The sequence below is a fragment of the Scyliorhinus canicula genome, chromosome 9, assembly GCF_902713615.1.
Source record: "Scyliorhinus canicula chromosome 9, sScyCan1.1, whole genome shotgun sequence".
In the NCBI taxonomy this organism is placed as follows: domain Eukaryota; kingdom Metazoa; phylum Chordata; class Chondrichthyes; order Carcharhiniformes; family Scyliorhinidae; genus Scyliorhinus; species Scyliorhinus canicula.
This window is the reverse complement of record NC_052154.1, coordinates 128507057-128530958: the sequence shown is the minus strand read 5'-3', so window position 1 is coordinate 128530958 and position 23902 is coordinate 128507057. Positions and strand designations below refer to the sequence as shown.

Genomic DNA, 23902 nt, shown 5'->3' with positions numbered 1-23902 from the left:
TCCTCGCCATTTTGTATGCTTTTTTTTTATGCTGTCCTTGACTTCCCTCGTCAACCATGGATGCCTTGTCCCCCCCCCCACTTAGCATGTTTCCTGTTCCTTCGAATGAATTTCTATTATGCCTCCCGAATAACCGCCAAAAGCTCCTGCCATTGCTGTTCCATTGTCTTCCCTGTTAGGTTCCTTTTCAAATCAACTCTGGCCAGCTCATCCCTCATTGTAGTTACCCTTATTTAATTCTACTACTGTTACATCTGATTCCAGCTTCTCCCTTTCAAACTGCAGGGTAAATTCTATCATATTGTGGTCAACGCTCCCTAAGCGTTCCTTCACTTTAAGTTCCCTAATCAAGTCTGCCTCATTACACATCACCAAATCCAGAATTGCCTGTTCCCTACTAGGCTGTCACAAAACATCTCTTAGACATTCCATAAATTCCTTTTCTTGGGATCCACTACCAACCTGATTTGCCCAGTCCACCTGCATATTGAAGTCTCCCATGATTATTGTAATACTGCCTTTTTTGCATCCCTTTTCTATCTCCTGATTTATTTTCTGCCCCACATCCTAACCACTGCTTGGGGGCCTGTACATAACTCCCATCAGGGTCTTTTTACCTTTGTGATAACTCAACTCTACCCACTGAGATTCTATGCCTTGTGATCCAAAGCGCTCCTTGATATCGATTTAATTTCATTCCTTACTAACAATGCACCCCCCCCCCCCCCCCCACCCCCTTGCTCATCTGATAGTCTTTTCGATAGGACACAAAGCCTTGTATATTTAGATCCCAGCCCTAATCCCCTTGGAGCCACGTGTCTGTGAAGCGCAAAACATTGTACTGGCCAATTTAAATGTGCACAACAAGCTCATTTACCTTGTTCCTTTTAATGCACGCATTTAAGTACAACACCCTCAGTCCTGCATTGACCCCCTCCCTTCACACACTTGTCACCTTTTTTGGCTCTGCCTGAGAGTAATGTTGTTGACTTATTTTTGTTCTCTATTTCCCCTTCAGTTATTACATCTTCTAAGCTAATGCTCTGGTTCCCCCCTCCTCCCCCCCCCCCCCCCCCCCCCCATTCCCCGCCATACTAGTTTAAATCTTCCCGAGTGACTCGAGCAAACCTCCCAGTCAGGATATTGGTGCCCCTCCATTTAGATGCAACAGGTCCCACCTGCCCCAGAAGAGATCCCAGTGGTCCAGAAATCTGAAACCCTCGCTCCTACACCACCGGTTTAGCCACGTTTAGCTGCACCAACCTCCTATTTCTAGCCTCACTAGAACTTGGCACAGAGAGTAATCCTGAGATTACAACCCTAAAGGTCCTGCTTTTTAGCTTACTGCCTAACTCCCTGAACTCCTTCTACAGGACCTCATCACTTTTCCTGCCTATGTCGTTAGTACCTATGTGTACTATGACCTATGGCTGTTCACCCTCCCCCTTCAGGATGTCCTGTGTTCCTTCAGAAATATCCTTGACCCTGGCACCAGGGAGGCAACACACCATCCTGGAGTCTTTTTCATGTCCACAAAAGCACCTACCTGTGCCCCTTACTATAGAATTCCGTATAACTATCGCTCTCCTGCACTTTGCCCTCCCCTGCTGAGCAACAGAGCCAATTATGCTGCCACTGTTCTGGCTGCTGTTGTTTTCCCACGATAGGCAATCTCCCCCCCCCCCCCCCCCCCCCCCCCCTCCCCAACAGTATCCAAAATGGTATACCTGTTAGAGAGGGGGACAGCCACATCGGTGAAAAGGCACCCAAATGAGCAGCACAGACCACTGGAAAAGGACACACCAATGCCTGGCCCTAATGGCAGCCCCACATTGATGGAAAGGCACCCAAATGGGCAGCGCAGATCACAGAAATGGACACCAATACAAGGCATGGCAGAAGAGAGAGAGAGAAAACTCCCTTTAATAAAAAAACAAGACAAAATACAGAGCAACCACAAGAAACTCAACAAATAATTAAGTACAAGGCAAAGCCGGCAGCACTCAAGCCGGCACACTCTCCGCTCTCCTGGCTTCAACAACACCCCCGACATCGGTGAAAAGGTGCCACAAGCAGCTCAGTCCACCGGAAAAGGACAGGCAATGCACAGTTGGGGACAAAGAGAGGAAACACTCGCCCCCCTTCGCTAGCACCGGCAAGGACCCCTCAACCCCCAGTGCACAGAAGCAGGAGGGCCACAACTGGCGAACACCCAGCCACTAGGCCCAAAATAACAATACACAACAAAAATACATAATAACCATACAATCCCCAACAATAAAACAAAAGCCAACATCAGTACAAGCTGTACACATAGTCAATTGAGCCACCGCCCTGCTGCTCTCACAGTTCTGACATCCGGTGTCCAGACACCATCCAGTCCAAAACTGCAGAAACAAGTCCGTTCTACTCGACTTTCTGCCCGGCAGCAGGCAAACCAAAATCTGTCCCATACTTCCCTCCCAACCGATAAGCAGAATGGCTGCCAATGATAAGTACGGGTCCCTGGCATGGCAACTGCAGACAAGCACTCGCCTCTTTTTCCCCTCCAAGCAACTGGCAGCAGCAACAGGCACCTCTTGCCCTCCATCCAATTGGTGGTAGCACCGTTCTCCCTTGCCATAGTCCAGGCGTCAAAGTCCAGAAAAGACAGCCAGCATACAGAATAACAAACCAAGTCCAGAAGCAGGGTTACAGCCAGAAGCAGCTCGGGGAAAGATTCCTCGCCAACACCTCAGAGTATGATTTACTCCCAATTGGAGGAGCTTCCCACACGATATAAACCCCAACCTGGAAGCAATTCAGGGAAGGAAACGCTGCAGGGTGTGGCGAGAAGTGATTATTGTGACTAGTGTGGAATAAAGAGAGTTGTACCCTGTCAGCCTGATCTCTTGTGGAGTTTTTGCCTCCGTCTACAACACTGGCGATGTGGATCAATTGGAACTGCCATAAGCAGCAAGTGCTGCGAACTTGGACCATTTCTCAATTACTTCGGAAGTCCACTCTCCAGCCGGAAGGCAGGCCATACATAGGTAAACTCAAGCTTTTTGACGCCAACTTGGATGATTGGGCCCGGTAGGTCTAAAGACTTCAACTTTTTTTCCGCAAGAATGCCACCACCAGTGATGACCGCCATTACTGTCCATCATTGGTGGACTGACTTATGCACTAATCAGGAACTTGATTTACCCAGACAGGCAAGACAGACTGCCATTTGCCATGCTGATCGACCAAATGGGCCGGCACCTAAATCCACAGTCCCCAATTGTGGGGTCCGACTGTACCGCATCACAGGCACTGGCAGGATCCATCGGGAAATACTTGGTGCGCTTATGGGGACTAGCTGCCCTGGCTGAATTGCTGCGGGATAACATTGTTTGCAGACTTCGGGACATGGAGACGCAGCGAAAGCTGCTAACGGAGATGCCTCTGACCCTTGACAAGGCCATCGACATAGGAAAGAGCCGACCGCAGACTCCAAGAACTCCAGTGCCTAGCGGTCCTGAACATTGGGCATCGTGAAGGCCGTCGAATGACAATTACTGGAAGCGAGGTACCGGTAATGTCTCAGGTCGGAAGTCAGTGCTGGTCCCGCAACCGCCGCCGTGACAATGGACCTTCCCCCGGCTCAGCATTCCCAGCTGGCATGCACCAGTATCGAATAGGAAACCAAGGCCAGGAATGAGGCTCCAGGGAACTTTGTGAGGGCGTTGTCCCCCGGCAATGGCCAAGTCGCCATTTGCCCCAAGCGGCAGCACACATTTCCTGGAGAACTTGGAAGCTGAGGAGCCAACCCTACCACTGCATTTGCCCCAGAACGACACCTATCCAGGTGATGCTGCTGCTAAACAGACATCCCACCAAGGTGGAACTGGACACAGGAGCAGCAGTTTTGGCCATCAGCCTTCGCACATTCACCGCCAACCGGACAGGTGTTCAGCCGATTGAGCTTCGCGACACAGGGGCCATTGAATGTCAATGGGAAATGTCAATGGGAAATGTTTGAATTCTCTTTTATTGAAGATGGTCATTTCTGGCACTTGTGTGGCGTGAATATAACTTGTTACTCCTCAGCCCAAGCGTGAACATTGTCCAGGTCTTGCAGTATATGTAGCACAGTGGTTAGCGCTGTTGCTTCACAGCGGCAGGGTCCCAGGTTCGATTCCCGGCTTGGGTCACTGTTTGCGCGGAGTCTGCACATTTTCTGTGTCTGCGTGGGATTCCTCTGGGTGCTCCAGTTTCCTCCCACAAGTCCAGAAAGATGCTGTTAGGTGAATTGTACATTGTGAATTTTCCCTCCGTGTACCCAAACAGGCACCGGAATGTGGCGACTAGAGGCTTTTCGCAGTAACCTCATTGCTGTGTTAATGTAAGCCAACTTGTGACAATAAAGATTATTATTATTATATGGGAACAGACTACTTCAGGCAAGCAGCAAAAATGGTGCAATCATCAGCAAACATCCCACCTCTGACGTTATAATGGAGAGGTTATTGGTAAAGCAGCTGAAGACAGTTGAGCCTAGGGCAGTACCCTCAGGCATGATATGAGACTGGTGGTATGAAATTCAGGGGCTTTTCTTTTTCAAGTTGTCACTGCCTGCTGGAATTGATCTAATTCCATGATGAGTGCTTCAAGTGAATAAATATTTAAACTATGGCGGAAATTTATTCAATAATCAATCACAATAAACTTTAAATAAAAACAGAAAATGCTGAATAAACTCAGCAAGTCTGGCAACATCTGTGGAGAGAAACAGTTAATGGCCAGGATTCTCCGTTCGTGAGTTTAAGTACTCCCACTATCAGAGAATTGCGGCAAGATCACTGGGAGCGCCGGTGAGTAGCGATTCACAGTGTGTAAATGGGCCAGTATGCTGATTTGATTTTGATTTGATTTATTGTCACATTTACCGAACTACAGTGAAAAGTATTTTTCTGCGGCCAAGGAACGTACACAGTACATCCATAGTAGACACAAGACTAATCAACAGGGAACATTGACAAATGGTACATCGATAAAACAGTGATTGGTTACAGTGCGGAACAAGGGGCCAAACAAAGCAAATACATGAGCAAGAGCAGCATAGGGCGTCGTGAAAGGCAGCACGGTAGCATTGTGGATAGCACAATCGCTTCACAGCTCCAGGGTCCCAGGTTCTATTCCGGCTTGGGTCACTGTCAGTGCGGAGTCTGCACATCCTCCCCGTGTGTGCGTGGGTTTCCTCCGGGTGCTCCGGTTTCCTCCCAGTCCAAAGATGTGCGGGTTAAGTGGATTGGCCATGATAAATTGCCCTTAGTGTCCAAAATTGCCCTTAGTGTTGAGTGGGGTTACTGAGTTATGGGGATAGGGTGGAGGTGTTGACCTTGGGTAGGGTGCTCTTTCCAAGAGCCGGTGCAGACTCGATGGGCCGAATGGCCTCCTTCTGCACTGTAAATTCTATGTCTACAGGAAACAGGTCAGTCCGAGGAGTCTTGTAGCTGTGGGAAAGAAGCGGTTCCTATGTCTGGATGTGCAAGTCTTTAGACTTCTGTACCTTCTGCCTGATGGAGGAGTCTGGAAGAAGGCAATGCCTGGGTGGGGAGGGATCTCTGATAATACTGTCTGCCTTTCTGAGGCAGCGACAGGTATATACAGAATCAATGTGGGGGTGGCAAGTTTGTGTGATGTGTTGGGCTGAGTTCACCACTGTCTGCAGTTTTTTGTGATCTTGGACTGAGCAGTTGCCGTACCAGGCTGTGATGCAGATGGATAGGATGCTCTCTATCGCACATCTGTAGAAGTTTGTGAGAGTCGATGCAGATATGCCAAATTTCTTTATCTTCCGCAGGAAGTAGAGACGTTGTTGGGCTTTCTTGACTGTTACATCAACGCGAGTGGACCAGGATAGACTGTTGCTAATGGTGACCCCCAGGAACTTAAAGCTTTTGACCATCTCCACTTCGGAGCCATTGATGCAGACGGGAGTGTGTGTCGTGCTACACTTCCTGAAGTCGATGATCAGTTCCTTCATCTTTCCAACATTTAGAGAGAGGTTGTTTACGGTACACCATGCAACCAAATGATTTATCTCCCTCCTGTAGTCTAATTCGCCGTTGTTTGAGATGTGGCCCACCACAGTCGTGATATGACAAGGCCGTTGTATGTTCTCACCATGTCTACGTGGGTTTCCTCTGGGTGCCTCAGTTTCCTCCCATAGTCCAAATACCTGTAAATTAGGTGGATTAGCCGTGATAAATTATCCCTTTGTGTCCAAAGGTTAGTTGGGGTTATGGGGATAGGGCAGGGGAGTGAGCCCCACTTTCAGGGGGTCAGTGCAGATCTGATGGGCGGAATGCACAGGAGGAATTCTATGGAATTTTATGATCCTGTTGGCTGCAATGGCAGTGTGGGCTCCGCTTAAAAGTTGCTCCATCTTGTCAGCTCTCGACGGTAATCCTGATAACGGCAAATTAGCCAACACTAGCGAATCAGATGCCTGGCGTTCCGGGACTCGGGCGGTATACACGTGGCCAGAATATCAGGCATCATCAGCCATGATCTAGGCGGGTAGGCCTTGTCGCCCACTAGCCAACCCCTCATCCGAGGGAGCACCTCAATAGTGCCAGGAATCAGGGCAGCATTGCTGCCTCACGGCGCCGAGGTCCCATGCTCGATCCCGGCTCTGGGTCACTGTCTGTGTGGAGTTTGCGCATTCTCCCCGTGTTTCACTCCCACAACCCAAAGATGTGCAGGGAGGTGAAAATGCTAAATTGACCCTTAATTGGAAAAAATGAATTGGGTACTCTAAATTTATTTTTTTTAAAGTGCCAGGAATCTCCGAGTGTGCGAGGATGCAAGCGTTGTGCGCGCTGCCTGGGTGTTGGCCGCAGAAGTGCATGATGTACAGCTGGTGATCACACACCAACTGCATGTTCAGGGAGTGAAAGCCCTTCTCGTTAATGAAGTGCACCCCCTGTCATGCCTGTGCTCTGAGAGCGACATGTGTGCCATCGATAACCCCCTGGTCTTGAGGTATTCCAGAAATGGCAGCAAATGCAGGAGTCTGGGCATCCTGGTAGGCCTGGTCCAGCATGATGTGTATGTGGTTTGCTGCCGAGGTGCATAGGACATCCATCACATCTCGGATGCGCCTGTGAGCAGACAATTGCATGATCCCTCACCTGTCCTCTGGCAGTCTCCTTTGCAAGGCGCAGTCCACATGGCACATCCGGCAGCTGCTCGAAGGACAACAGCAACGGTATAAGCGTTGCCTGATGCAGCACCGCCTTCACACCTCCTCCTCAACCTTACGGACAACCGGCACTTGAGCGTCACCAGCTGTTCTGGGGCTAGTTCCTGTCATGTAGGGTCTTCCCCGGGCTGGCCGTGACCCTCATGCAATAGTGCATCCATTGATAGAAGCAGTAGCCAACTAGATAGCCTTGCTGGCTGAGTTCCAAAATCCATTTTTGTGCGATGGGACGGTGCAGGGACAGAGACGAGGGCAGTGCCAGTTGACGGTACCACTGGCATCAGGGAAGGGTGCCACGGCCAGAAGCCCCCATGGTGCCAGCCACCGGCGGGGCGAGGGGTTCAGGGATGGGGGGGTGGGGACAGACGGGGACAGAGCCCACAGTGCCAACCAGGGCCATCATATAGCCCGGTGGATCTGGTTGGGCCCGGGAGTACACAACATGCTAACATGTCGGCCTTTCACCCTCTGCAGACAATGGATATTGTAATTCAACCAGCAATGGTAGCAGTGGAGCAGCCACAGAGGAGCAGGTGGCAGCCGCTCTGGATGCAGAGTCAGCCGGCCAACACCAAGGAGGAAGTGCCAAGGAGGCGCTGCATGAGGCCTCACGTGTACTGTCTTTCATTCGACGAATTGCCGGATCGGGTAGGTTGTCGAATACTCCGGCTGAGCAGATAGATAGTGCGGCATATCTGCCAGATGATGGCACACCTAGCACTGTGGGGGTATGAGGGAGGTCACCCCTCCCGGTAGCCGTCAAGGTGACGGTCGCCCTGAACGTTTACACCACGGGCTCCTTCCAGGCGCCGGGTGGGGACCTGTCCGGGATCTTACAGACCTCGGTGCACAGGTGCATCCGTGCCGTCACGGAGGTCCAAATCCTCAGGCGGCTCGATACATCCATTCCAATGTGGACCGAGCCCACCAGGATGCCCAGGCAGTACGGTTCGCTGCCATCACTGAGATGTCTGGATCCAGGGGTGATAACAGGTTGCTCTACACCAACCGAAAGGAGTTTCACTGTGACCATCAGCTGTGCATCTTATACATCTGTGCCCGATACTCGGGAAGTGTGCACGGCTCCAATGCGGAGACCCGCCACAACGAAGCCCATGCAGCAAAGAAGTCCGTGATCGAGCAGTGTGTCGGCTTCCAGAAGATCCAGGTCGCCTGCTGCGTCCTCCACATCGCGCAGCACAGGGGCGATGTGCTGGTGAATTGAAGTGGAACACCAGGTCTCTTCTGACGAGGAGGATGTGGTGTCAGGAGAAGGTGGGTGGGACATGGGGCCCAGGCAGGCACGGGAGGCCGTACGACGTTTGTGTGGTGGTGGATGGGGGAGGGTGTCTGGCCAGGGGCACGGACACCGCATCCCAACCCACCACAACCCCTCACTCCTCTCCCCAGCCATCCCCACCTGCAACTTCCTCCGTTATACATACCTGTCACACTACGGGATTGGCAGTAATAGCAGTCTGGTCCGTGGATGGAGGATGATGACAACCTGAACTGCGATGAGCCGCATCGTTTGGGGGGGGTGGGGGGGTTGGAGCATAGGCTACCCACAAGGTCCGCCCATTCCGCCCAATGCCCACCCATTCCACCCATCCCCATCCCTTGCCAGTCCAGACCGGTCCACCCCTACAGCTATTTGACAGAGCACCGAGGCGGGTTGTAAGGTGGTAACAGGTTTTTAATGTTAACAAATATTTACAGAATTGAGCCCAAGCCTCTATAACTAATCTGTGCCCTGCACCCATGCTAACTTAACTTTCTGGTCTTATGGGCCCTAAAGCAATGGCGAGGTGGATCCCCAGAAGGTACAGCAGGAATGGAGGCGGTCTGCTGTGATTCTTGCCCTGCAACCTGGGTTTCCGTTGGCGCGCGTCTTTTGGGGCGACCGGGCCTGGATGGGCCCGGCTGCTGCTTTGGTGTCCCGGGTGACATGGTGCTGCCCCGTTCTGCAATCTGCCCACCAGATGCACCAGGGACAGGAAGGGGGGAGTCCATAGTGCTGCAGTGTTATGACGCCTCCTCTGCGGGAGTCATCGGCATGGGGCGCATCACCTCTTCCTCCCTCGGGGTGCCCGAAGGCCCCTCCCGGCTACTACATGGAGCACGGTTGCGAGGGGAGCAATCCCCAGAGGCTCCCCCGCTACCTGGTCTGCCAGTCCTGGAAGCCTATTCTTGTCACGACTAGGGTCAGCCGCTCGTGGCCATGGAGCAGAGCAAATGGACTATCTCCGTTTGGGATTGCAACATATCACGCTGCAACTGTGCCACCACCTTCTGGGTCTGTGTCACATCAGCCAGTGATTGTGCCATCTCCCTTTGGGGCTGGGCCACTACCTTCTGTGTCTGCGCCACGTCGGCCAGCACTTGGCAATGCTGCCAACATTCCCAGCCATGGCCTGCTGTGACTGGGCCTTGCTCAGGAGCGCCGCTGCGATTTCCAGGTGGCTCAGGGTCATGGTTCCCTGTGAGTCAGCAACCCTGTCCTGTGCCTCGGCCAGTGCTTGCATAGAATACCCCAGGCCTTGGGCATGCCGATCCGTAGCCGAAACCATTCCTCGCAATACTTTCATTGCGGACGCCACCTGTGGGGTGTTGGCCTGGGTGGCACGCATTGTCAGCACCACCTCCTGCTGCGGTTGAACTCCTTCACCTGCACCTGTAAGACTTGGGTGTTTGCCATCAACCCCTCATGCCGTCCCTGGCTCGCGACTGCACCTCAACTATAGATAGGACTGGGAAGCACGGTGGCGCAGTGGGTTAGCCTTGCTGCCTCACGGTGCCGAGGTCCAAGGTTCGATCCCGGCTCTAGGTCACTATCCTTGTGGAGTTTACACATTCTCCCTGTGTTTGCGTGGGTTTCGCCCCCACAACCCAAAGATGTGCAGGCTAGGCTGATTGGCCACACTAAATTGCTCCTTAATTGGAAAAAATTAATTTGGTATTCTAAATTTATATTAAAAATAACTATAGATAGGACTGTCTGTTCCAGAAGCCCGAGACCCGGTCAGCCTGCTCTCCGACCGTCCGCCCCCTCGGGTGTTCCTGCCTCCACCTGTTGTACCGGGTCAACTTTGTGTGAACACCCGAGAGTGTCCCAGTGTCACTAACATGCCCAACCAAGTTAAGTATCTCTGGGATGGTGGAGAGTGTTGGAGACAGCTGTGACAGAAAATCATTTTCCTCCTCCGACTCAAGCTCTGCGATGTCTTGAGTCTCGGGCGGAGGGCTGGTGTCCGTGCTGCTCTCAGTGTGGATGCCCGGCTCATAGGGGGGCTCCGGCTGTGGCACTGTTGGGGTCGGGGGATGGCTGATGGACCCGCCCCGTCTCCAGCAAGTCCTGTTAGACACAAGGCAAGACACATGGTTAAGCCGATTCGGGGTGGGGGGGGGGGGGCGGTGGTGTGGTAGTGAGGGTGGTGTAGGGTGAGGATAGTATGGGGGTGAGGGTGTTGTGGGGTGGCGTGGGAGGGGGTTTGGCACACGTTTCATGGGGAACCACAACTAAGCGGGGTGTCACTTCCTCGCCCACAGCCGAGCTCCACCTCGGCGACCTCCCTTTCCTCCTGCCGTCGACCACATCCAAGGCCCTCTGCTCGGCCACAGTGAGAGGCTGCAGGTCGGTCCCGCTCCTGACTTCTCCCTCTCCCGGCGGTTGTGCGTGGCCTTCTATTGGGGTGGGAAACAGAAAACGACAGTGTTAGACAGTCCGACGCATGGCAGCTGGTGGCCTTGGTTGCCAGGGAACCCAGCCATGGTGGCCGGTATGGGTGCCGGCATATAGGGCAGGATGGGGGTTCGGCTGCCCTTTGGGTTGGAGGGGATGGGATAGGGTTACGGGTATGTGGCACGCTGGTTCGTGCCGGGGAACAGTTCTGCCTACTCACCCCGGCCGTTCTGAGGACGTGGTGCAGTTTCTTCCGGCACTGCTGACCGGTCCAGATAATGTTGCTAGTGGCGCTGATCTACTCTGCTACCTGCACCCAGACACGATGTACAGCGGCAGCTGGCAACCCCATTCCTTGGCCGGGGTACAGGGTCACCCTCCTCTCTTCCATGGCGTCCAGAAGGGTTTATAGCTTGGTGTTGGTGAAATGGGGTGCCACTCTCCTTGTTGCCATCTTATTAGCGGGATGGTTTGTGTGGGGAGTGAAGTATGTATATGCGGCTGCAACTTGTCAGCCTCCGAAGTGTCAATCACGAAACGGACGAATCCGGCACCGTTTCTCATCAGAATCAATTGTGCTCCACATGGCGTCAGTGCGGAATCGGTTCAGGTGCGGCATCAGTTTTTCTGTTGTGAAAGTCCACAAATTCTGCGTTGGCATCAACACTCAGGGCGGGATTCTCCGATTGTCAACACCAAAATCGTATTTGCCGATCGGGCGGAGAATCCCTTTTGACGGCAAAATCGGGGGCAGTGCTTCTTTTCGGATGCTCCCCCCTCCAAAACGGCGTTATCGGTGAGTATGCCGCACGCCGTTGGGACGGCCTCAGGACGTCACCTGAAGGCCCTCCCCCGATGCTCCACCCCTAATAGACCGACTTCCCGACGACATGGATCACTTGTGGTCTGAGGTTTCGTGAACCTCGCATGGCAGCTGCAGACTGTGTCCAGCGCCGCCACAGTTGGGAGGGAGCCGTGATTCTGGCCGGGGGGGGGGCTTCGGCGGTGGCTGGGGGGATTGGTGGGAGGTGGTCCGGGGGTGGCAAGGGGGTTACAGGGATACACTATTTGGTAGACCGCGTCCGCGTGCAGCAGTGCCATGTTGTAAGGTGTGACTGCTGCAGGTCGCCACCGTGCGCGTGCACGGCCGCGGACCTGGAAATTCTCCAGCCATTTCTGTCGGGAACGCCGGGGGTTTTACGTGGCACAGCTGCTAGCACCCCACCGGGTGGAGCATCGGTGCAGGGCGGCACCAACTTTTTCATTGTAAGACTAGATACGTGCTCCAGTCATAGCCTCAAATCGGGAGAATCCAGCCCAAAGTCTCACAAACAGAGAATCCCGCGCCACGGCTATTCTCAGATCCTTGATTATACTGCAGAAACAAGAGTGTATTCTAATGGGCAGGCTGGAGGAGTCTCCAGGTGAGACCTCAGATCATTTCCCAGATATTGTCAGCAGTCAACATGTAAATTACCGCCATAGGGTGGGGTGAAATGCTTTCAGAGCAGCAATGGGATGTTCAGCCAGGGCACACCAAACCAGAGGAGAGGGGGCTGGAGGTTGGGGGGTGGGGGGGAACACCCCCGAGTACACACCCTTTAAACCAATGACGCGATTCTCCGGGCTCGTTGTGCTCTCGCCCGAGGCCGTAAACAAAACCAGGCAGCAATTAGTTTGAGACGCAACCGGCCGCTGCCATAGGCAAAATCGGGATCTCGCCGTAAGCCCTATTTTGTACAATTAACGGGAGCCACCACTTATCCAACGGCCTCCCGTGATTCATCGGTCTCCCCAGCAAGTGGTTACACTAGCGCTGATTAGTACTCCCTTCGAAAAACATGAACCTGGCGGAAGGGCTTGTACGGGGAGCCGAGGACGTGAGTGGCTATCTTTACTCACAGGTAAAACGTCCAGAGGCATTGGGCTTGCCGCCCTAGTGCTCGGCGAGGGGAACACCAGATGGGGGGAGGAGGGGAGGTGGTACTCTCTGCAGGGCTGGGCTGTCATGGGAGGGTGGAGGAGAGGCCCAGGGGACAACCACGGTGACACCACCATGCCAGTCGCTGGATTGTGTGCCCATGTCCCTGCCCATCTATCCCACCAATCACTCATACCTCCATCGACTGCCGAGGCCTCTGCCATGCGGCTGAAGGCTGTTGCTAATACAAAATTGGCAATCGTCACACAACCCAAGTGGATTCCCATGGATAGGCGGACTATGTAGCATGTGGGAGTCATTGATAGCCAATCAAACTGTGATGCCTGGACACTGCTCCTGCGGAGACAACATCACACACTCATTAGCCAACATCCGAACACCGAGGTTCGTTTTCACACCACTCTTGGGTACTGGGTGATGGAACCATCAATTCACTAGACACGTGCTTTAAGATATGAACAGTGGTTTTAATCTACTTACAATAGAGCCATCCTGTTCCACGTTGAACTCTCGATGAACTGAACAACTGGCTCTGAGCATTGGTATTTATACAGCAGTCCAGGGGGAGGAGTCGTTGGCAGAGCCAAGGGTGGAGCGCTGTACAAAATCCTAAGCATTCCCAGTGCTACTCCCCCTAGTGGTCGGGCAACACGACTACGCTTATCAATGCATGGTCTCATGTATATACAATACAGTGTGAATTACGGAGTTAGATTCACCACACTGGGACTGTAAGCAGGTCACTGTCGAGGGCAGTGGCGTGATGATAAACCGCATAGAACTTTGCACCATAAGAAAGTGACTGAGACAGTAGCCAAAGCATGAGAGGGAGAGATAGACCAGGAGATGGGGGGGGAGAACTGCTAAATCTAAGAGGAAGGAAAGGCGAACCACGGGGGAGGGGGAAGAGGGAAGAGACAGGGAACAATAGAAGAGAGTCAGGGAGGGAGGGGGGACAGGGAAACGTTAACAAACTTGGCATCCACAGGAACAGAGAAAAAGGAGAATAGAAGCGGAAGACGGGAGGGCCGGCAGAAGTGGAAGTTAGCACGAGACGACAACGGCAGAAGCAAGGGACAACACCAGCACCAGACCCATTCGAGTACTGCCCTCCGTAATTGTCTCTCCGGCACCCAAATGTATATCTGCATATCTGCTCAACACCCCCCCCCCCCCACACACACAAACACACACAAACAGATGCCTACTTGTGTGTAAATAATTGATTTTGTATTTCTCTCACATTGTTACCTTTTTTTTCTTTTTCTTTTGTTTTCTTTCCCTTTGTGGTTTGTGTGTGTGTGCCCTTCTCTTCTAAATATATATATATATCAAATCCTGTGTACATAATGGCAAATATACTTTGTTCAAAAACCCAATAAAAAAGTTATAAAAAAATAGAAAGTGACAGAGGCGTCATTCTGGTTGTACTCAACAATTCCCCACTCTCCTGATGGTGCCCCCACCCCGCCCCTCACCCCCCTACCTACCACCAACACCCCTCCCCTCCCCTAGTGATCCTATGCTTGGCCCTCCTAGCTAACCGCTACATCTAGGTACCTCCCCGGGTACACAACAGAGGAAGAGGCAGCCAACTGCTTACCTCGTCCCATGGTCTTCGATGACCCTGGCGGATGTCCTCTGGGGGTTGGGGGGCCAGAGGGCTCCAGCGCATTTGTCAGCGGCTGTGCTGCCCTGTTCCCGTGTGCTGACTGTGAGACACAGCCTCATCAAAGGGGTGGAAATCGGGGGTGCTGGTGGCCACCATCGCCACTCGATAGGATGGGTCCAGGTTGGCACCCAGTACCCACTGCTATTGGTTGATGCCCATAGGGCCCTGGGGTTAGCCTTGGGACAGAGGGGCAGCTGGTTTCATATACCAGCTGCCCCTGCAATATCTGGCTCTGCCAGGCCTGGCGACACCCCGATGCCTGCACCATCATGCTGACGCTGTTAGCAATGCTCCTCAAAGATTGAGCCATGCTCTGCAGGGCCTCAGCAATGCCCACCTGCGACTGGGACAAGCTCTCCAGCACCTCGGCCATTCCCATCTGAGAGTGGGATATGTCCCGCAGCATCTTATCAAGGTCGGCCTGGTACTGGGTGACATTTCCCACCAAGGCAGACACAGCCGAGACTATCAACCAAGGCCATCATCGACTGCGCGACGCCTTGGACACCTTCACTAATGATGCTGACATCGTGCTCCAAGCTGTCCACTGAATTCGCCACTCTAACAGTGTTGGCCTCGGTGCCACGCATTGCCGGCGACATCGCCAGTGCTCATAGCCTCTGGGACTTTTCAATCGGCTATGGATCTGCTGGAGAGTCGCTGACATCTCCCTCTGAGTGTCGTGACCGCACCCTAACGTCACCAACAGCTCCAGGTAACCCTGTACCAGAGTCTCGGCATCAGTCTGGGACCCAGCTGGGTCCTGGGATCCAGCAGACCACTGATTGCTGTCTCGCCTGGGGGTTCCTGCCTCAACATGATGCGCATCAGCAGCTGTGTGGTGCTCACCAGATTGTGCCCCAGAAGCCTGACCACTAACATTTCCCACCGAGATCCGTGTCTCTGCGCTGGTAGAGAGTGGGGATGAGGGGATGACAGCTGTGACGTCTCGATGGTGTCATCCTTAGAGCTCCCCTACGAGGTCCTGCATCACCTGGCTCTGCCAGCCCTGCTGGCTTCCCAATGTCTGCACCATGGTGCCGATGCCCTTGGCAATGCTCCTCAGTGATTGGACCATGCTCGGAAGTGACTCGGCAGTGCCAACCTGCGACTGGGGCAAGCTCCACCTGGGGTGTGCCGGCGCCGTCTGCTGGAGGATCTGTGGGAGAATGGACATGTGGTTAGTGGAAGGGATGGGTCAGTCAGTAAGGCAGTAACAACTCACGTTTGATCAATTCTCTGGGTGGGGCCCGGTGGTTCCTCACCTCTGCGGTTTCCGCCAATCTCTGCGTAGATGACTGACCTATCCTCGACCACCTCCGTCACATCCATGGCCCGATCCTAGAGGAAGGTGCGGATTCTTAACTCCAACAACCCGCCACCAGTCTGGGCCCCCTCCCAATCGTTGTGCAACAGCTTTTCCTGAGGAGACACAGAAAGGGCATCATTAGCTTACAGCCGCCGCCACTTGTCCCAAGACAGCATTGGCTGCCCTGTGGCTCACCCTCTGGGATCGTCAGGGGGGACAGATCATCTCCTGCATCCAGGAATCTGACCAGATCTGATCCCCGAATCTTGGGGCTGATCTCCTTGGCACCATTGTTGCTAGCTGGCTGGAGTTGGCAGAGCAAGTGCTGCTTAAATGCTGCTCGACCTTGTTAGCGGAGGGCTGGCAAGTGCGTTGCCGGCAAATTGTTTTCATTTGCAGCGCAAAGCTAATGGGGCCTCGTTAAATGGACCAATTAACGTTAAATAGTGTTGCCGGTCTCACTGGGCCAAGCAGCAGGAAGCTCGCAGCCCTTCCCGCTCGCTACCAAACTTAGAAATCTTTCCAGAGAATTGTTGCCCAAGTCACTCTCTGCCACTCACAGAGCTCCAGGTATACACCCTTCAGAAAGCCTGAATAACAAGAAAACATTTCTTACCTCCTTGCTCCCCGTCAAAGGCCATGTTTGCAAACACTCACACCAAATGATTTTTGGTTGCGAGCGGTGGAGCATACTTTTGGGGGGGGGGGGGCTGAAGAATTGAACTTCCATCCTGTTAAGCAGATTAAAATTGATCAAAATCACCTTTTTGCATTATTCCCTCAGTGCGGGGCAGGTAGTGCCCTGTGGCCAGTTTGGGGAGAATGGCAACAAGCCTGGCCCGGCGCCAAACCCGTTTGACCGGCTACACTCCACTTTTCACCCAAACGAGATTCCCAACCTTAGTGACGGGGAACAGAGAATTCCAGCCAACGTTTCTGATCTAAATAACCCTTCCACAGAAATACAGTTTATCCTGCTTATTTTTATTCCAGATTTCCAGCATTTTTTTTTAAACGTTATACTTTAGTTTCCATTTATAGGTTTTCTATCCTTTCGTTAGGGTTTTGATTCTGAGCTTGACTTTATTGTACTCACCATTATGTTGAAGCCAATGTCGCTCAATTTTTTCAGATAATACCTCCTATTCATTTCCCGTCTGTCAATGCCAATATCTGATTTGTTGGTCACTAAAAGAAACTCAACTTTTGCCTGGAACATGTAAATACAATTGTTTAGAAAAGGAACAGTGTAAATGCAGCAAAACACAGAGAATTTCTTGTTTTACAGAAAGATTCGCTTTCACCTGACGCATGCTGTAGCTGATCTGTGACTGTTTAATGCGACAATGGAAGCAATTTATTCAAGGACGGGTTAGATAGATAGATAGGGGCAGACAGGAAAGTATAGTTAAGGCCACAATCAGTTCAGCCATGATCTTACTAATTGGCAGGGCAGGCTCGAAAGGCAAAATGGTCTCCTGATGTTTCTAAGTCCTATGTTCCAATGTAACAAGCAACTTATGTTCCATCCACTGAACAGGGAGAGCTTGATGGGACAGAGAGATTTATTTTATGTTTGATGCAAGGATGCTTCATGTGCCATTGCAGGTAAATTTTGATTCTGCTTCTAATCTCTTCAATATGCAATCTACGCAATGTAGCTGGTTTGTAAAATAATAATAATTCTCAAATAAAACTTTCTAAGACATTGTACAGCACAGGTTTGAAACAAGTTTAGCACTGGAGCTGGTTTAGCACAGTGGGCTAAATAACTGGCTTGCAATGCAGAGCAATGCCAGCAGCGCAGATTCAATTCCCGTACTGGCCTCCAAGAACAAGTGCCGGAATGTGGCGACTAGGGGCTTTTCACAGTAACTTCATTGAAGCCTACTTGTGACAATAAGCGATTATTATTATATACTAAGAAAGGTGAAGGCATATGACGCACTGATATGAAAAAACCACTGAATGGCAGTGGGCACATCCATGAAGAATTTCTTATTAATAATGAGAATAATAATATTATTATTATTATTATTACAGTATTACAAAAGGCATCAGTGACCTTGCCTATTGGTGTCCTTACTGCTTCATTGTCTATATTGCACAGATCCCCAGGCTGGCTGAAAGAAGTATGAAGAGTAAACCCTCAGGTGAATGGTCACATTCGTAGTCATGGAGAGAATAGTGCAAGCAGGTGGGTTTGTCTACAGATCTTTATGTAGCGGATCGCCAAGATCAAAGATTCTGAGAAGTGATCTTCTCTGATGCAGTTTCCTTGGAAAGGTCCTCAGTGGACCTGTGCCATCAGTAAAAACAAAAGAAGGGTATTATCTGGCAAGCTGTATTCTTTGGAATGTGCGAACTCTCCTTCCCTTCAACCTATCCTACTCTTCCTCCATATTAAAAACAATCTTAATAATAATGGCACAAAGTATCAGCCCAAGAGAAAAGGCTCCTGAACATCTCTGACTGTGTGCATGGGTGTGGGGCGGACAATGGGAATAGTGGGATTGGTGGTGGTGTGGTAGTCACCACTGTTGTATTGTATATATTGCATATGAGGTGTATTACGGTAAGGCTCCTGCACTACAGGTAAGGTGGTAGCTCCCTGCCTGCTGGCTGCATGTGTGGGCTTTCCGAGCTGCAGCCATTTCGGCAGCAGAGCAGGGGTTACACATCTCTGCATAATAAAGCCTCGATTACACTCTACTCTCGTCTCGTCGTAATTGATAGTGCATCAATTTATTACGCAGAGATTTTACAACGATGGATCTCCGCATCAAGCCTGATCGCCTGCAGCTGCACCCTCAAGCAGACAACGCCAAGTCGGCCTCCGCACATTGGCTAGCTTGCTTCGAAGCATACATTGGATCTGCGACAGAACCATCCTCAGAGGCACAGAAGCTCCAGATCCTGTACACGCGGCTGAGCTCCGATATCTTTCCCCTCATCCGGGACGCGCCTACCTACGCTGAGGCCATGGCGCTACTGAAGGAGAACTACGCTCAGCAGACCAACAAAATCTACGCCAGGCACCTCATATCCACGCGGCATCAACTCCCCGGTGAGTCTGGGGAAGATTTCTGGCGTGCCCTGCACGCCCTGACGAGGGACTGCGATTGCCAGGCCGTTTTGGCCGTTGAACATTCTGAACTTCTAATTAGAGATGCGTTCGTTACGGGCATAGGGTCAGCTTACATCTGCCAGCGCCTCTTAGAGGGGGCTACCCTCGACCTCACGGCGACCAAGAAATTAGCGATCTTACTCACAGTCGCCTCCCGCAATGTACAGGTATATGCCCCAACCTCACAGCCCACCCCTCCTGGGCATCGTGGACCCCACCAGCTAACACCCCCAGCCAACCCCAGGCCTGCGCCGCGCGGCAGCCAACCAACCCTGGGGGACCCAAGTGCTACTTCTGTGGACAGACAAAACACCCCCGGCAGCACTGCCCGGCACGGAGCGCGCTCTGCAAGGCCTGTGGGAAGAAAGGACATTTTGCTGCTGTGTGCCAGGCCCACTCGATCGCTGCTATTGTCCCTGCACCCCCCACGCGCGACCCGTGGGTGGCGCCATCTTCCTCGCCTCAGACCACGTGCGGCCCGTGGGCGCCGCCATCTTGCCTGCCTCAGGACACGTGCGGCCCGTGGGCGCCGGCATCTTTAACGCCCCGCCAACTTCCCCGCCTCAGGACCACTGCTCGTCCGTCACTTAATCGGGCCGCTCATCACCTGCAACCGCCGCCGACCAGCCGCGTCTCGCCCCCATCACGATGTACCAGTCCCGACCGCAAAACCTCGTAACCGCGCCGACGACAGTGAAGGTCGATGGGCACGAGACATCATGCCTTCTGGACTCCGGGAGCACTGAGAGCTTCATCCACCCCAATACGGTAAGGCGCTGCTCCCTCAAGGTACACCCCATTAACGAGAAAATCTCCCTGGCCTCCGGATCTCACTCCGTGGCGATCTGGGGGAACTGCACTGCCACCCTCACCATCCAGGGCGTAGAGTTCAGCGACTTCCGGCTCTACGTCCTCCCCAACCTCTGCGCTGCCTTGCTACTCGGCCTGGCGTTCCAGTGCAACCTCCAGAGCCTAACCCTGAAATTTGGCGGATCTCTACCACCCTATATAGAGAGGGCTAACAGGGGTCATGAAATATCTTTGGCTAACAGGGTTAAGGAAAATCCCAAAGCCTTTTATTCGTATATAAGGAGCAAGAGGGTAACTAGAGAAAGGATTGGCCCACTCATAGACAAAAGAGGGAATTTATGCGTGGAGTCAGAGGAAATGAGTGAGCTTCTTAATGAGTACTTTGCATCGGTATTCACCAAGGAGAGGGACATGATGGATGTTGAGGCTAGGGATGGATGTTTAAATACTATAGGTCATGTCGGCATAAGGAATGGGGAGGTTTTGGGTATTCTAAAAGGCATTAAGGTGGACAAGTCCCCAGGACCGGATGGGATCTATCCCAGGTTACTGAGGGAAGCGAGGGACGAAATAGCTGGGGCCTTAACAGATATCTTTGCAGCATCCTTGAGCACGGGTGAGGTCCCGGAGGACTGGAGAATTGCTAATGTTGTCCCTTTGTTTAAGAAGGGTAGCAGGGATAATCCAGGGAATTATAGACCTGTGAGCTTGACGTCAGTGGGAGGCAAACTGTTGGAGAAGATACTGAGGGATAGGATCTATTCACATTTGGAAGAAAATAGACTTATCAGTGATAGGCAGCATGGTTCTGTGCAGGGAAGGTCATGTCTTACAAACCTAATAGAATTATTTGAGGAAGTGACAAAGTTAATTGATGAGGGAAGGGCTGTAGATGTCATATACATGGACTTCAGTAAAGCGTTTGATTAAGTTTCCCATGGCAGGTTGATGGAAAAAGTGAAGTCGTATGGGGTTCAGGGTGTACTAGCTAGATGGATAAAGAACTGGCTGGGCAACAGGAGGCAGAGAGTAGTGGTGGAAGGGAGTGTCTCAAAATGGAGAAAGGTGACTAGTGGTGTTCCACAGGGATCCGTGCTCGGACCACTGTTGTTTGTGATATACATAAATGATCTGGACGAAGGTATAAGTGGTCTGATGAGCAAGTTTGCAGATGATACTAAGATTGGTGGAGTTGCAGATAGCGAGGCGGACTGTCAGAGAATACAGCAAAATATAGATAGATTGGAGAGTTGGGCAGAGAAATGGCAGATGCGAGGTGACGCATTTTGGAAGATCTAATTCAAGAGCAGACTGTATGGTCAATGGAAGAGTCCTGGGGAAAATTGATGTACAGAGAGATCTGGGAGTTCAGGTCCATTGTACCCTGAAGGTGGCAACGCAGGTCGATAAGAGTGGTCAAGAAGGCATACAGCATGCTTGCCTTCATCGGACGGGGTATTGAGTACAAGAGTCGGCAGGTCATGTTACAGTTGTATCGAACTTTGGTTAGGCCACATTTGGAATACTGCGTGCAGTTCTGGTTGCCACATTACCAGAAGGATGTGGATGCTTTAGAGAGTGTGCAGAGGAGGTTCACCAGGATGTTGCCTGTTATGGAGGGTGCTAGCTATGAAGAAAGGTTGAGTAGATGAGGATTGTTTTCATTGGAAAAACGGAGGTTGAGGGGAGACCTGATTGAGGTCTACAAAATTATGAGAGGTAAGGACAGGGTGGATAGCAACAAGCTTTTTCCAAGAGTGGGGGTGTCAATTACAAGGGGTCACGATTTCAAGGTGAGAGGGGAAAAGTTTAAGGGAGATATGCGTGGAAAGTTTTTTACGCAGAGGGTGGTGGGTGCCTGGAATGCTTTGCCAGCGGAGGTGGTAGAGGCGGGTACGATAGCATCATTTAAGATGCATCTGGACAGATATATGGACGGGTGGGGAACCCGTTCAATATCAATCGGTACACGCAGCTCGACGCGTACCCCCTCCCACGCATATCTGAAATGGTCAATCAGATTGCACAGTACCAGGTCTTCTCAACGGTGGACCTGAAATCTGCCTACCACCAGCTCCCCATTCGCAAGGCGGACCGCCCGTACACCGCGTTTGAAGCAGATGGCCGCCTTTACCACTTCCTTAGGGTTCCCTTCGGCATCACTAATGGGGTCTCAGTCTTCCAACGGGAGACGGACCGAATGGTTGACCAGTACAGATTGCGGCCACCTTCCCGTACCTGGATAACGTCACGATCTGTGGCCACGACCAGCATGACCACAACGCTAACCTTTCTAAATTCCTCATGGAACTCCCCCTTCCCCACTGCCCCAAGGCCCTCAAACGATACCTGGGTTTCTACTCGTACTACGTCCAGTGGGTCCCTAACTAGGCCCACCCACTCATTCACTCCACCGTTTTCCCACTGACGGCCGAGGCTCACCAGGCCTTCAACCGTATCAAGGCCGACATCGCCACGGCCGCGATGCACGCGGTCGACGAGAATCTCCCCTTCCAAGTCGTGAGCGATGCATCAGACATCGCTCTAGTCGCCACCCTCAACCAGGCAGGTAGGCCCGTGGCATTCTTTTCACGCACCCTCCATGCCTCCGAAATTCAGCACTCCTCTGTCAAGAAGGAAGCCCAAGCCATAGTAGAAGCTGTGCGGTATTGGAGGCATTACCTGGCCAGCAGGAGATTCACTCTCCTCACTGACCAATGGTCGGTTGCCTTCATGTTCAACAACACACAGCGGGGCAAGATCAAAAATGATAAGATCTTGAGGTGGAGGATCGAGCTCTCCACCTACAATTACAAGATTTTGTATCACCCCAGTAAGCTCAACGAGCCCCCCAATGCCTTATCCCAAGGTACATGTGCCAGCGCACAAATGGACCGACTCCGGACCCTGCATAACGATCTCTGTCACCCAGGGGTCACCCATTTTTTTCACTTCATAAAGGCGCGCAATCTTCCCAACTCCATCGAGGAAGTCAGGGCTATCACCAGAGACTGCCAGGTCTGCGCGGAGTGTAAACTGCACTTCTACCGGCCAGACCGAGCGCACCTGGTGAAGGCCTCCCGCCACTTTGAACGCCTCAGCGTGGATTTCAAAGGGGCCCTCCCCTCCACCGGCGAAACACGTACTTTCTTAACGTGGTCGACGAATACTCCAGATTCCCCTTCGTCATCCCATGCCCCGATATGACGTCCGCCACCGTCATCAAAGCCCTCAACACCATCTTCGCTCTGTTCGGTTTCCCCGCCTACGTCCACAGCGACCAGGGATCCTCATTTATGAGCGGTGAGCTGCGGCAGTACCTGCTCAGCAGGGGCATTGCCTCAAGCAGGATGACCAGCTACAACCTCCGGGGAAACGGGCAGGTGGAGCGGGAGAATGGGACGGTCTGGAAGGCCGTCCAGCTGGCCCTACGGTCCAGAAATCTCCCAAACTCCCGCTGGCAGAAGGTCGTCCCCGACGTCCTTCACTCCATTCGGTCGCTCCTTTGCACTGCAACTAACGAAACTCCCCATGAATGTCTCTTTGCCTTCCCCAGAAAGTCCACCTCTGGGGTTTCGCTCCCAATGTGGCTGGCAGCTCCAGGACCTGTTCTCCTCCGCAAGCACGTGCGGCTCCACAAGGCAGACCCATTGGTTGAGAGGGTACAGCTACTTCACGCAAACCCGCAGTATGCCGACGTGGCGTACTCCGATGGCCGCCAAGACGCAGTCTCCCTCAGGGACCTGGCGCCAGCTGTGTCCCCACACACCCCCCCTCCCCCTCGCCACCCCCAGCGCACCCCACCACAGCCCCCGCTCCAGGACGATCCGTCCCCCCCTTGGCCCCACCCGCTCCCGGAGTCACCGACGATCGATCCGACGCCTGCATCGTCACCGGGACTGCGGCGCTCGCAACAACGGATCAAGGCACCCGATCGTCTGAATTTGTAAACTTTTCCTAAAATGTTAAACACCTGCATTTAAATAGCCTTCCACCACCCCCGTTGGACTCTTTTTAACAGGGGGTGAATGTGGTAGTCACCACTGTTGTATATATCGCAAATAAGGTGTATTACGGTAAGGCTCCTGTATTACAGTTAAGGGGGTAGATCCCTGCCTGCTGGCTC

The 23902-nt window shown here is 52.5% G+C and overlaps 1 protein-coding gene across 1 annotated transcript in view; it reads right to left on the bottom strand.

Annotated features, from left to right (window-relative positions):
• LOC119971676 (anoctamin-9-like) overlaps positions 1–23902 on the bottom strand; it is a 411929-nt gene that overhangs the window by 335803 nt on the left and 52224 nt on the right. Inside the window, exon 3 of the mRNA XM_038807554.1 lies at positions 16936–17049. Within this exon, the coding sequence (XP_038663482.1) occupies positions 16936–17049 (114 nt within the window). The remainder of the gene's footprint in view (positions 1–16935; positions 17050–23902) is intronic.